Genomic DNA, 15,568 nt, shown 5'->3' on the forward strand with positions numbered 1-15,568 from the left:
TGAGAAATGATTTATTACATAAAACAATATGATGCTTCGGAATTGGTCAACAATGAGGACACTTAATAAGATTCATTATAGTCTGGGGCGGGCTAATTACGAAGGAATGCATATTACTGCGCCACTAATGACTAATATAAAAAAAATACCCCTTATTTTATATTTTACGTTTTCCACAGATTCTGTGATAGTGTACCTCTATGAAGAAATTAGAGCGAAAACGGGTACTCTTTCTTTTGAATTATATATGTGAGAATTATATATAAATAAATGTCCGTTTTTGTTGACCATAAAACGTTATGAATTAATAGTGTGATAATACACTTACTAGATTAAATAGATAATGTCACATAGAAATAACTCACTACGATCGTTTCTAGATATCATAAATAAATATGACAATAAGAGTGCAGTATAAACTGTAACTATATGGAGAGTCCAATGTGGAGCCCGGAGTTGGCGCCGAGTAGGGAGTGCATCTGTGCACCAGCAAACTAAGCCACTACAAGATGGCGTATGGCTTTGGGAAGGTATAAAATGGAACTTCAATATGGCGCCAGTGCAGGACGCCGACCGGAGTGCACGTTCGTGGATAGACGAACTTGTTTCGAGATACAGGTATGCAAGAGCACCTTAATTCAGTGAGAGTTATTTAGATTGATCAGTTACGATATCGTACTTGGAGAGAGACAAAATTATTATTAAAAATTGAATTCGATCTTTATTTTAGATCGAAGTGTGACGATCGTAGTGAATAATATATGAGGACCCCTGTTCAGATGACACTTGAGAGTGGGGTAAGTCTCTTGTGGAATTAGTAATGTGACATAACTATCACATTAATTACTTTAAGGTATTGACCTAATGAAAACCTTTTGGGTTGCTTAAATTATAGGGTCATTTCACTTCGTAACTGGAAGTACAAAGTAAAATAATTTTGTAATAGTGAACCTATTGTTACATGTGGATTACGGTAAATATTTTTGAATAATTTTTTCAAAGTACCCGAGTTTATTTATTCTCTGGGTGGAGACTGAATGTTTACGTTGATTCGGTATAATTACTAAAACGTACAAATGCTATAACGCGTGACTAATTGACTCAGATGTGGTTACACTCATGATGGGGTCAACCATTTGAAATATAGTGACAAGGAGATAGTAAACCCCATGTGGGGCTCCTTTTGGGATACTCACGACCCGCTTTAACCCGTTAAAAACTTTCGGAATACAAGGATGGGTGCTTATTGTGTATAATGGATTGGATGCTTGAAACTCAAGCATATTGTGTGGTGAAGGCGCAATGGAGACGTGCACACTTACTCGGGTGTTTTCTCTTTGGGGTTATTCGGTATTTTTTTTCTACTCACCACGAGATTCCTCTACTTATGAGAGTATATTGAATTATTATGTTAAATGAACTACGCTGACATTTATTTATTTGTATTGTGATTTCAGCCCTGACGAAGTCAATGTGTAAATAATTGACATGACGAAACACGTGTTGGCTGATTAATCCAGTGACTTTTGTATATGGAATTTGGAGAATTTGAATCCAGAAAAGGAAATAAAATACTATCCGTGTTTTGATGGACTAATGTGGATGATTTCACTTGGATTACCAACCTGTGACTGCAAACAGATTAATTCAGTGGAACTTTAATTTGAATATTGATTGTACATTTGGAGTGCTCAGGGAATCTAACTTGTTTGAAACCTACTGGGTAGGCTGTGAAGGGTGTTGGTGACCACACCTTTCCCTAGAAGCACCGATTAGATTACTGTGAACCTATATTATACCCTTACTTGCAGAGTGCCCTTTTGACCTGGGTTACCATTTGTTTGTTGATCCTTCCTAAAGTTATTTCTCCCTTTCATCTCAACCAGTCTGTAGAGTTGCAAATATTTTTCTCGCAACCACAAACGCAGAAAGAGCTCTTCATACGCTAGATGTCAAAAGAGCCCTCCTTTATTATATTGACAGAACAAAACTATTTGCAAAACGCAACAACTTTTTGTATCCTTCTCACCACCACATAAAGACAATCCTATATCAAAAGCTGGAATTGCAAGGTGGATTGTCAAATGCGTACAGATTTGCTACCAGAAAGCAAAAAGTACATTATCTATTCCCCCTAAAATCCCCTCTACGAGAAAAATAGGGTCTTCAATGGCTTTCTTAGGGAACATTCCCTTAGATGACATCTGCAAAGCAGCTACATGGTCTACACCTCACACATTCACAAAACACTATTGTGTAGATGTGCAAGCAAAGCAACAAGCTAGTGTGGGCCAGGCTGTACTCAAAACACTATTTCAAACAACGGCAACAAATACTGGTGGTCGCCGCTAAGGTGGAGTATTGCTATGCAATCTATGCTCAGTGTGTGATCTGCAGCTCATATGCCTTGAACGGAAAATGCTACTTACCAGTATGCATCTGTTCTTGACATGTAGAGCTGCAGAGTTACACACGCCCACCCACCTCCTCGGCTACCTTTAACTGTTCCAGTAATATCTTAATTAGATACAGCATGCATGGGCATCTTATCTGTTTCTCACAAAACTCCCATCATTTCCCTCACTGGCGAAAACACAATCTGAAGATGGAGCCGATGCCCATACACACTATGGTCCACAGGAGGCATCACCTATCTCGTGACTTCCAAAGACTTTTCCAGGACAACAACAAAGTGCAAACATCCGGGTCCAACACCAGATGGCGATCTATGTACAGTGTGTGAATCTGCAGTTCTACATGCCAAGAACAGATGCATACTGGTAAGTAGCATTTTCCTTAGTATTGTATGTTTATGAAGAAATATTAGCATTCCATCTGCAAATAGTTTCTGCTACCTCCATCACATTATTTGCATGAAATAATCTACCTGTTATCTACCTTATCTTGTTTTCTCCACCATGCAGAGGCTGCTCTCTCCAATTGAAAATGCATCATGTGATGCAGAAAAAGTGAATAAAGAGTGCATGCAAGATGGACCCATCCCTTTTACAACTTTCATTGAATCAAAGAAAATGCTTGAATTTGTGAAGATCGGCGAGGGTGTTTTTGGGGAAGTGTTCCATACATTCCACAATGAAGAACCTGTTGCCCTTAAGGTGTGTATATTGGAGACAAATACAGCACATGACTTAGAAGATAGAGCATACTGCACTTGGACAGAGGGAAGAAGTTAGAGAAAAAGATACATTCTATATGGATGCGTGTAAATAATGAAGAATGCCACAAATAATAAACTCTTTCTCAACCTTGTTAGAAATGGGGTCTCTAGTTCACAAGTAGGGACCACCACTCTAGTCAGGGTAAGTTGGACACACACTTTAAATTAACCTGTGCTCACCCTCTGGTAGATGGCACAAGGGTTGCAGGCTTAATTTCAGAGGAAAAGCTTTATAGTGTTTGTGCAAAACACACCCACAATAACACAATTAATACAGCCCAAAAATACTCCACACATGTTTGGAAACATGGACAATATTTATCTGAGAAAAACAAGACTGCCGTGGAATCCTACATTGTGGAGTCAATCGAAATGCTAGGGATGACTGCTTTGCCAGGCGCTGCCTGAGCCGTGTCCGGGCTGCCTGCTGGAGCCCCGTGCGAAGAGCAATGGACTGGCGCCAAGTGTGGCCCAACTCCCTTCGAAGGCCCTGCAGTTACAGGGACCGCGGGCGTTCATGAGGCCAGGACTTCCCGGTCCTGCTGGTACCGCCTCTGGACCGGTTGTGAGTCCTTGATCTGGCCGGGGATACTCCGGCAAAGGGCTGCCCTCCACTGTGAGCTGAAGCTAGCTGGTGGGCCCGTGCCGCTGCCTTCGGGTGTGGGCCAGACACCTCCCAGCTTACTTTGCTGAGCCTCGGGGCACTGGCGGAGGTACGTCGGAGCGGAGGACCGGGGAGGCCGGGGCTCCACTTGGATCGGCAGCGGTGTTGGTGCCCCACAACCACGTGGCCCTCCGGATATACCACACAGGCCCATTTTAAATATACATATCTGAGATTGAGCTTTCCTCCCAGCCACCCCGTTCAACATTAAAGATCCTCCGGTTGCGTGTGCAGGTGCGCCTTTTGTTGCCCGGTGGATCACACTTTAGCTCTTGCAATCCTACACAGTGCGACTAGATTCTACAGGGGGCGAGGAGCTAGATCAGTGAGGCAAGGCTTCTACCACATGTGGGCCTCGTCCTGCAGAACACACTGCGTCACAATGGGCCGGACAGACCAGAGGCAGCGAAAGCTGCAGTTCAATCAGCTGGCCCACCTAGAGGTAGTGGGATGGTCTCTGATACTGAAGAAACAGCTGGGGCTCCTGCAGAGACGGCCGCTGCCACCGACACAGCAGCCGTCATGCAGGAGCTTAAGGCTGGCTTTCGTGCCATGGATGCCCAGTTCGACGCCTTAACGACCCACTTGGATAAATTAGGGGACGGATAGACCGCCAGGGGATACGCCTAGACGGCGCGGAAGAAAGAATATCAACCCTTGAGGACACGACCTCCACTATCCAAAAGCGCCTAGGGAAGGCAGAACGCATACTTAAACAGGTCGCCATAAAGAACGAAGATTTGGAGGCTACATCGAGACGCAATATTATTCGCATTTCTGGCATTTCAGAATCCACAAATATGGGCTGACCAGACTCCTATGTCGAACAACTACTAATCGACCTGTTTGACCAATCCAGCTTTCCCCCTACATTTTGGACGGAAAGGGTGCCTTACCATGGTGTCTCATTGCACGTTGGCTAAATTACAAGGACAGGGACACTGTTCTCCTCTGTCAGGCGAACAGTGTGAACTACAACGTCAAGTATCCGTTATATCCATCTATCTGGTACAGTTCAAGAGGCCAGAAGAAAGTTTGTTGATGCAAGGAATACCCTCTCCAAATTGAACATTCGATATACAATGCTATATCCGGTCCGCCTGAAAATCGACCACAATGGAAAGCCCAATATTTTCGAGACCCCTGCGGAAGCACTTACCTTTTGTAGCAAACTGTCTGGTGGTTCCTCTCCTCACACCTGGGGCTCACCGGTACCCAAGGACTAACAATTGAGAGCAGACATGCCGCATATATTAACTTAAAAAATGAATCAGATGGGGACAAGTATGTCGGAAACATGGATTGCCAAACACATACATACATTACCAAACGGCCTTGACTCTGCTTTGACTCATTGCTTTTTAACTTTTGGCGACATTGATACTGCACACCCATTAGTTACTCTCTACATGACAAGGCTGCTGCCTGCTGGGACTCCTCTGGCGCCCCATTGGTGTACACCAGAGTTATAAGTTTGGGATTTTTGTTTTCTGTTTCTTTGAATGCTTGGGGCCCCACACTGGAGTTTAGTGGAAGGTTTTGAATCTTGTGTGGGTGGGAAGAGAAGGAAATCACCTTGTTCAGGGGGAGCAAATATTTGAATGTTTGTTAGCACATGTGCCCTGCAACCCTTTAATGTCAGCAGTTAGTCCCATCCACGTTCGTAGCTATCAAAACAGCTGGCATGCCTATAGTTACCTATCAAACTTACACAATGGCACGTGATGTAACTAAACCTCTTGAGAAATCCTGCATCACTTGGAACATTCGCTGTATCAATAACCTGCGTAAAGGCACACATGTTCTGGCATACCTGAACAGACATGGGGTCAAAATTGCCTGCTTTCAAGAAACACATTTAGCTCCCAGCTTTGTCTCCACATTTGCTAAGTCCTGGGGAGCGCTTCAATATTTCTCCTCCTACAGTACATACTCATGTGGCGTCTGCATACTCATGCATAAGAACGTTTCATTTCACCTTTATGCATCGTAAACTGACGATGCGGGTCGGTAGATAATTCTCCATGGCCTCCTCGCTATCAAACAGGTCATACTGGTGAATGTATACAGTCCGGTACTATTAAACTTAGCCATACCATATGGTTGTGAAACCGAAAGGCGTTGGCGCTTCTTTGGGGACGCAATCTGCGTCAAGGTTTTCAGGAGCGAGTTGCTGGCGGCAATTGTGGAATGCTTCTCGTTAAATGTGGGATCGGTTACCACTCAGGCCACTCAGGCCTACATCTGTGGAATTAGTATATCTAAGCAAGCCGGTATCCTGGGTGACATTCGTCGCAAAATTAAACGTATAGAGTTTGAGCTTAGGACCAATGATGCAGCAGCAAGTTTGGACGGAAATCAGCGACTCCATAACCGTGCGCTTTTAATGTCAGAATTCCACACATTAGCTGATTGCGAAACTATTTATTTAGGGAAACACTCTATGGCACATAGTTAAGGGTAGGGTGAGCGACCAGTCCGTATGTTGGCTACAATGCTGTGCCTTAACCGAGCAGCAGACCACGTCACAGAAATCCGAACTTTAGATAGCGCAAGAGCACTGAGAACCAAAGAGGTGAAAACTGCCTTTCTAGAATACTATAAAAACATGTACATCTCTTGCATACCAGAGACCCGTCCAGAACTTTCCACCTTCTTGGAGGAGATGGCGATGGTATGGTATGGCTGGATGACTGCCATCAGCAGTTTCTCCTAGGACTCCTTAATATAGATGAAATTAGGGAATCCATCGACACACTTGACGGCTCGAAAACTTGATGGCCTCACTAGCACCTTCTATAAAGCCTTCAAGGAGCTACCAACCCCACAACTGCTAGCGTTTTATAATGAAGCCTTAAACACCGGTCAGCTACCAACACGCTATGAGAAGCAGTGCTCACGCTATTATTAAAACAGGGAACGACGCGCTTTATGCGCTACAGTTTCAGAGCATGCCCCACATGCACCGCTTCATCTCAACATCTCTACACAACTTTTAGGAAGGGCTTGAAAACGTGGCTTTTTACTAAATAGTTTTTCTTTGTTTTTTTCCTCTTTTAGTCTCCTTTTCACCTGTTATGTTGCCCTTCTACCTGCAGACATTCTTCGCCAAAGCGCCGGGATGCTCCTTGGAGTAGCCGAGCGCTATAGAAGAAATAATTAACATAACATAACATAACTCTGTGCTCCCAACTGCCTAACTATCCGCTCACCTCAGAGGAATTTACATCACTCACATTGGTGATTTCTAGCTCGGATGGCGCCCATCTGACAGCCAAGCTATCCCGCGCATTTCTTGCACTAAAACCAGATACCACCACAAGGGTGTGTCAGACATGGCAGCAGAACCTCAGCATGCCAAACCCCAGATACAATGTGGGATTATTGCTGCGCACAAATTCAGAAAATATCTCTTAATCACACTACTCCATTTTAAGTGTTTTACATCGGGCATACCTCACCCCGCTGGACATTGCCATATATGACATAAACAGACCAGATCACTGCCCTTAATGCTGCTCTCCTGTGGCAGATTTTGCATATATCACATGGATTTGTCCTACCAAAGCCACATTCTGGTCCGCTATTCACATATCACTACAATCTTTGGATTCGACATGCAACAGGACCCAGCGGTGGCACGCCTTGGCTACACTGCCAAGCTCCCTCAGTCGGTGCGTAGGCTTGCATCCATGTCACTCCTGGTAGCTAAACAAGAGATTGTAGTACACTGGGGAGGGGCGATACCCCCATCTCCAGCCGCCTGACTGTAACACATGTCTTATTGTGCAGATTATGCCACTCTCCGACCACCCTCATCATGACCCATTGACTTTTGGCAATCCCTGCGAGATTATCTGCAAACCCTTGAGCAAAGCACTGCGACACCTTGAATACCCTCTCCACATCTCTCTGTACAACCGTCCCCATGACCTCACTGGTGTGTCTTGAGATCCAGAGCTCTACCACTCAAGGGGCCCGATTCACAGAACTAACTTAAGACAAAATCCTAAACTTCCTACCATTTTGGTATTCACAGAAGTTAGGAGTCCTAAATGCCTTCTGTGCTGTGAATACCGAAAGTCTTAAAGTTTGGATTTTTCTCAGTTTAGGAGTCCCCTGGGGAGGCATAGCATTCAGAGGCATTCCCAGTTTTGCAAAATGTTGTAAATCTAGGAATGCGTCAAGTTCCATGGATGTACCTTGGGAACACTCATGGAACGCCCCATTCACACAGAGTAATGTGTGAAAGGGGCCCATATTTACAATGCCATGAAAAGTCAAGTAGGGTGATATTATGTGGCCTTGTAAATATGGAGAAGCTCATTGCACCGCAGGTGCGTCACGTTTTATGATGCATCAGCGCTGCAATGGGCTTGTAAATAAGTCCTTAGTTTTTTAATTGTAAAAGATGAAGAGATACGCTAGACCCTCGAATATCACTTTGTTTTTTGCTCCCAATGCATACTCTGTTTTTGCCAGTGCTTCAGTTGAGGCTACCCATGTTTCATATGGCTTGCCGTACTGATGCTGCTCCCACACATCAAGCTAAAAATAAAAACTTAATGTTCGAGGCATGTGGGCTGCTGAATTCATATCTTAGCACAGATCGCCGCCTAGTGTTGGGTCCGGATGTTTGCACCTTGTTGTCCTGGTAGAGTCTTCGAAGTATCACAAGATAGGTGACTCCTCCCCTGGACTACAGTGCGCATGGGCATCTTCTCCAACTTCAGATTGTTTATTTCCGCCATTGGGTTCGGATGCTATTCCTCATCTCCAACTTCGGAACCGAAAGGAGTCGATGCCCATGCGCACTACGGTCTAAGGGAGGAGTCACCCAGAAGACAAAGACTCTTCCAAGACAACAAGAAGGTGTAATCATCCGGGCCCACCACCAGATGGTGATCTAATGCAAAAGTGTGTGGTTCTGCAGCCCTACATGCCAAGAACAGATGCATACTGGTAAGTAGCATTTTCCTTTTTAACTTTCTAAGGCCAAAAGGTCTTCGACCTCAATGGTATTGTTCTCGTTCGGTACCCCTTGACACGATAATACTTTCCATCTCGATCCGGTCATCGACGCGGGCTGTTGGGCCTTTTCGACGCCACGTGGGCCTCCTGCTGATGGAAAGGACCCCGATTAAAAGGTGCCCACAATGTCACTCCAAATTCCCACATACTGATAAACATACAGTATGCAACAAGTGCCTATCTCCGGAGCACAACGATGAAAACTGTCCAGCTTGTGCTCAGTTCCGGTCGAAGAAAACTATCCGGAACCGAAGGGCTGCTAGACAAGAGATACAGCGGCGGGCACCGGAACCGGAGAACATTTTCGACGACGAACATGAACTCCCAGAAGCAGCGGACTCTGACCTACAAATAGTCACCGTAGAGGACCAGTCGGACTTAGATGACCAGATCACACCCGGGCAAACCGTGAGAACCAAAGCCCCGACCCCGCCTCCACCTCAAGACAAGGCTCCGGTCGAAGCATCGCCCATAGGCCTTAGCCGAGACCGACATACTCCTTCAGAAGCCCCACCTTCCGACTCGGCTCCGAAGACCATACACAAGCCTTTTGATACCCCAGAGACGAGCAACACTCTTCCCAAGAAGGCCGTCGAACCTAAAAGGGTTGTCGAGCCAAAGAAGGTCATCGATCCAATTTAGGGCGTCGAAACAAGGAGGGTCGTCGATCCGAAAAAAAGACGCCGACCCGAAAAAGGCAGTCGAGCCGAAAAAAAGTGTTGATCTAAAGAAAGCAGATCAGACTAAAAAGCCTGTTGATCTGAAGAAGGCCGTCGAGTCTACAAAGATCCTCGAGCCGAAAGGGGTCATCGAGCCCAAAAAGCACGTCGAACCGAAAAAGGCTATCGAACTAAAAAAAACGGTCCATCTGAAAAAGGTCGTCGAACCAAAGAAGGTCGCCGAGCCAAAAAAAGGCAGTACAGCCAACAAAAGACGTCGAAACAAAAAGAGTTGTCGAACCAAAAAAGGTCCCCGACCCGAAAACAGCTGTTGAGCCGAAAAAAGCTCCACAGCCGAAGGCCCTCGAGCCAAAGACTCACCACAAACAAGTGACCAAGCCAAAACATCGGCGCCAAATCCTTGACAGTTGAGGAAGAACTTTTCCATCCTGATCCAGTGAGCGCAGAACAACCTAAACTGTATATAGACCCTGAAACAGGACACGTAACAGTTTACAAGACGAAGAAAAGATCATTGAACACTGACACTTCTTCCCCTGTTCCTCCAAAGAAAAAAGACTTTGGAACATCTCCTTCAAGGCCTTTTACTCCTCCTCCTTTCTTTCCTTACATGCCTTTTGTGACTTACTCTCCTACACCTTCAGGTTATGATGAGACAGAAAACATGGGGGAAGATTCTCAGGATAATTTTGTAGAGCCCGAGGATCAGGATGTACAGGATAACACATGGGATGACCAGAATGATCCTTAAGATACATAAGAGGAACAACCCATCCCTGACACCTCAACATATCATACAAAGCCGTCGCCTACTGACGACACCATTGTTGTTAACCAACTAGTGGATAGGGCAGCTAAATATCATGGTGTAGACATGCACACGACCCAATAGAAGAGGATTTCCTATTTGACACTTTTCCTACTTCAGAAAAAATTGTACGTACACTTCCTATGTTAAAAGGTGTACTAAAACACGCACCAGACATATTGAAAGACCCAGCCAGAGCGCGTGTCCTCAATCCCAGAATTGAGGAAAAGTATAAATCAGCCCCTACAGACCCTTCTTATATTAAGTCCCAGTTGCCATTAGACTCACTGGTTGTATCAAACGCTCGAAAGCGAGCTAATTGGCAAACGACAGGAGATGCTTCCCCTCCTGACAAGGAGTCAAAGATATTAGAATCCTGAGGCAAAAGAGTGGCCTTCCAGGCAGCAAATACCTGGAGAATTGCCAACACACAAGCTCTATTAGCACGCTACGATAGAGCACATTATGACCAGCTGGAGGGTTTTCCACAACACCTGCCAGAACCTTTTAAAGCTAAAGCTAACGACCTAATACAGGAAGGCAAATTTATCACAAACGCTTCCATTGAATGTGCACTTGACGCAGCTGACACAGCAGCAAGGTCCATCAATACTAGCGTATTACTACGCCGGCATGCGTGGCTACGCATTTCCGGCTTTAAGAATGAAAAGCAATCAACCGTCCTGAACCAGCCAGTTAACCAAGATTTCTTGTTTGGCCCTGCAGTAGATACCATCTTAGAAAAGATGTAAAGAGATACGCATACTGTTAAGTCTATGGGCGCACTTCAGTTTCAACAACCCAGAAGTTTCTTTCGTCGCTCCTCCTTCAGAGGCTCAGGGAGAGGCAACATATCCCAATCTTCCTCTACATTCAAAAGTAATACCCAGAGCACCTTTAATAAAGGCTCCAACAGAGGAGGTTATAGAGGAAACAATAACAAGGGCAGAGAGCGTGGCGGCAACAACACCAGAGCCTCCACCACCACCAAACAGTGACTTGCTCACACTCCCTCCAGACCACTTAACACTAGTCGGAGGCAGAATAACACAATTCCTACCAGTCTGGAACGCAATTACGACAGACAGGCGGGTGAGACAAATTATCCAGTATGGTTACTGCCTGGAACTCACTTCTACTCCATCCAACCCCCAACACCGTCCTATGTCCAAAGAAAACATCACCCTGTTACAACAAGAGGTGCTATCTATGCTGGAAAAGGGTGTCATAGAGCCAGTCCCATTCCAAAATCAAGGGACAGGAGTATACTCTCTATACTTCCTAATTCCCAAAAAAGACGGATCCCTCAGACCGATACTGGACCTCAGACCTCTGAACCAATACATACTCTCAGAGCATTTCCATATGATCACTCTACAACAGGTACTCCCGTTACTCCAGCAAGGCGACTTCCTTGCTACATTAGACCTCAAAGATGCATATTTTCAAATACCCATCCACCCAGCTCACAGGTAATATCTCAGGTTTACAATAGAAGGTCACCATTACCAATTCAAAGTTCTCCCCTTCAGGGTGACTACAACACCAAGGGTTTTTACAAAATGCCTAGCAGTAGTAGCAGCACACCTCAGAAGGCAACACATCCATGTGTTTCCCTACCTGGACGATTGGCTCATAAAAGCCAACTCATACGCACAGTGTGCAAGCCATACGTCTCAGACAATCCAGCTGCTGCACAGCTTGGGATTTTCCATAAATTACCCAAAATCACATCTGCAGCCCTCCCACATACAACAATATCTGGGAGCAACATTAAATACACTGATGGCAAAGGTATATCAAATCCAGCCAGGATAGTCAGCATGCAGACGCTCATTCAAAGATTTCAGCCACAACACTCCCTACCAGCTCGAGTGTTTATGCAGCTCATAGGCATGATGGCCTCCTGCATATTCATTGTCCCTCATACCCGACTTCAAATGCGTCCATTGCAGGAATGCCTAGCACGGCAGTGGAACCAAGCTCAAGGACAACTAAAAGACCTAGTGTTGGTAGACAGTCGCACTTACAACTCTCTGCAGTGGTGGAACCCACAAAACCTTTCCAAGGGGCGACTGTTCCAAGAGCCAGTTCCACAAGTAGTATTAACAGCGGACGCATCACTGACAGGTTGGGGAGCCCACCTACTTCAATACACAGTCCAAGGGCTCTGGACAGTCAAGCAAAAGACACTGCATATAAACCACTTAGAGTTGCTAGCAGTATTTCTAGCAATGAAAGCCTTCCAGAAATACTTGTACAACAAGGCTGTGTTAATCCAGACGGACAACATGACAGCCGTGTACTACATCCGGAAACAAGGAGGGACAACCTCTCCGCAGCAGTCTCACCTAGCACAGAGCATATGGAGGTGGGCAATTCCAAAAAACATCTTTCTCCTGGCAGAACACCTACCAGGGAAAGACAATCAAATAGCTGATCTACTAAGCAGACACAGCCAACAGATACACGAATGGGAGATTCACCCTCAAGTTCTCCACCATTCTTCGAAAAGTGGGGGCATTCAGAGATAAAGTTGTTTGCCATAAAAGAAAACTCAAAATGCCCGTCCTTTGCCACCAGGTTCCCACACCCGTTGTCACAAGGCAATGCGATATGGATGAACTGGTCGGGCAGATTTGCGTATGCTTTTCCACCAACCCCACTTATTCCATTAGTGGCACGCAAACTAAAGCAACAGTCCCTTACAATGATCCTGGTTGCTCCCACATGGGCAAGACAGCCATGGTACAAGACACTCCTAGAACTCTCAGTAGTTCCCCATCAAAAACTGCGCCTATTGCCACAGCTATTAACTCAGAACCATGGAGAATTCAGGCACCCAGATCCCAATCAGATGAACCTAGCGATCTGGCTCCTAAAGTCTTAGAGTTTGGATACCTTAATTTGCCTCCAGATTGTATGAGCATTATCAAGTAAGCAAGACGCCCAACTACTAGAGCATGCCACGCAGTTAAATGGAAAAGATTTGTAATTTATTGCAATAATAACCAAATCAATCCATTAGATGCCTCCATCCAGAACATAATCTGTTACTTGTTACATCTTCAGAGATGTAACCTAGCATACTCTTCCATAAGGCTACACCTTGCTGCTATAGCAGCTTATCTTCAAAACAGACAACACCTGTCCCTGTTCAGAATACCACCTATCAAAGCTTTTATGGAAGGACTTAAAAGAATTATCCCTCAAAGCATCCACCTTCACCAGTCTGGAACTTAAACATAGTACTTACCCGACTCGTGGGACCTCCCTTCGAACCACTTCATTCATGTGAACTACAATTCTTAACAAGGAAGGAGGCATTTTTGATTGCCTTTACCTCCCTCTGGCGAGTGAGTGAGCTACAGGCACTAACCACAATAAGGTAGTGCTTCGTACTAACCCTAAGTTTATACCAAAAGTTATATCCACTTTCCATATCAATCAGTCAATAGAATTGCCAGTTTTCTTCCAAAACCCGCAGTCAGTGGCTGAAAGAGCCCTACACACACTAGATGTAAGAAGGGCTCTGCTATATTACGTTGACATAACTAAATCATTCAGGAAGACAAAGCAACTATTTGTTGCTTTTTCTCCTCAACATAAGGGTAATCCCATCTCAAACTCAGGAATAACCATATGGATAGTTAAATGCATTCAAATATGCTATCAAAAAGCTAAGCGCATTCTAACAGTCCCCCCAAAAGCCCACTCAATGCGCAAAATGGGGACATCTATTGCTTTCTTAGGAAATATTCCCCCAGAAGACATATGTAGGGCGGCTACATGGACCACCATACACACTTTCACTAAACACTACTGTGTGGACGTGCAAGCAAAGCAGCAAGCTGCTGTAGGCCAGGCTGTCCTTAAAACTCTTTTTTAAACTGCTGCAGCTGGTACAGGTGACCACCGCTAGAGGAAATACTGCTATACAGTCTATGCTAAGATATCAATTCAGCAGCCCACATGCCTCGAACGGAATATGCTACTTACCAATATGCATATGTTCTCGGCATATAGGGCTGCTGACATTCATATCGCCCGCCCTCCTCCCCGGTGCCTGTCGCAGCTGCAGCATTATCTTTTCCATGGACATCTCTTACTTTGCTATCTCCATCTCTGCCACAATGGCTAAAAACAATCTGGGGATGGAGAGGATGCCCATGCGCACTGTAGTCCAGGGGAGGAGTCACCTATCTTGTGATACTACGAAGACTCTTCCAGGACAACAATGTGCAATCATCCGGACCCAACACTAGGCGGCGATCTATGCACAAATATGAATGTCAGCAGCCCTACATACCAAGAACAGATGCATACTGGTAAGTAGCATTTTCCTATTTTTGCTTTAAGATTAATTAAAAAGGTATCTCTCAGGCAAGGAATGACCATCTTAAAAAATGTCACGAAAATTTGATAAAAGGTATAAAAATGATATCAAAAAAGGTGCCAACAAAAAAGGCTGCCAATGTTCGCAGGACTATGTCCATATGACCAAAGGCTGTGCGCATTGGGGTTTGGATGCCCATGGACGATGGGGCATAGTGCCTGGGCAAAGGCCACTGCCTCTCTTTCTGCTCAAATTTGTTTTCGTTTTCTGGTTGGAAGCTAAAAGCCATTAAGCAAGTACGACTGTGGAAGTGTGTGAAACTACTCCACCCAAACTTTACTTCTCAATACTGTGAAATCTGCTCTGGAGAAGGCTTTTAAGAGAGTTGAGTTGGAAAGATGACTGAAGTTACTGGAGTAAGTAACTGGTACTTAATTTGTGTTAGAGAAACCTTGCTTTTCTTTCTGGTTTGAACCACTGTGTGTGTGTGTGTGTGTGTGTGTGTGTGTGTGTGTGTGTGCGTCTGTTTGTCTGTGTATGCACATCTGAGAAAGGGACTTCTTTGCTCTTTTTAATAACGTATTTCCTCGTACTCTTCAGTTTGTCGAAAAGAAGCAGAAATGTAGGTTATCTTCAGTGCTGCATTTCGGCAGTTCGGGCTGGACTGTTCCCATAAGGCACAGGGTCCAGACTGATTTGCATATAGCTGGGTCTGAACTGGGGTGGCGGAGTGAGCTAATGAACGATGATAGATGCAACTCAGATCTGTGAGTGGGGTGAGTGACTGAAAGGTTTCAGCACTGCCTTCATCATCTCCTTGTGTTTCCTTTAACTTGAACATCATCAGCTTCACATTCTCTGTATCTGGCTT

General features: G+C 45.0%; 1 protein-coding gene across 1 annotated transcript in view; it reads left to right on the forward strand.

Moving 5' to 3' along the window:
• The window catches only part of LOC147725735 (uncharacterized), a 567,397-nt gene that overhangs the window by 240,270 nt on the left and 311,559 nt on the right, over positions 1 to 15,568 (forward strand). The window contains exon 5 of the mRNA XM_086964485.1: positions 2,925 to 3,116. Coding sequence (XP_086820611.1) covers positions 2,925 to 3,116 — 192 coding nt within the window. The remainder of the gene's footprint in view (positions 1 to 2,924; positions 3,117 to 15,568) is intronic.

Source organism: Lissotriton vulgaris, chromosome 3_2 (assembly GCF_964263255.1).
Source record: "Lissotriton vulgaris chromosome 3_2, aLisVul1.2, whole genome shotgun sequence".
NCBI lineage: Eukaryota > Metazoa > Chordata > Amphibia > Caudata > Salamandridae > Lissotriton > Lissotriton vulgaris.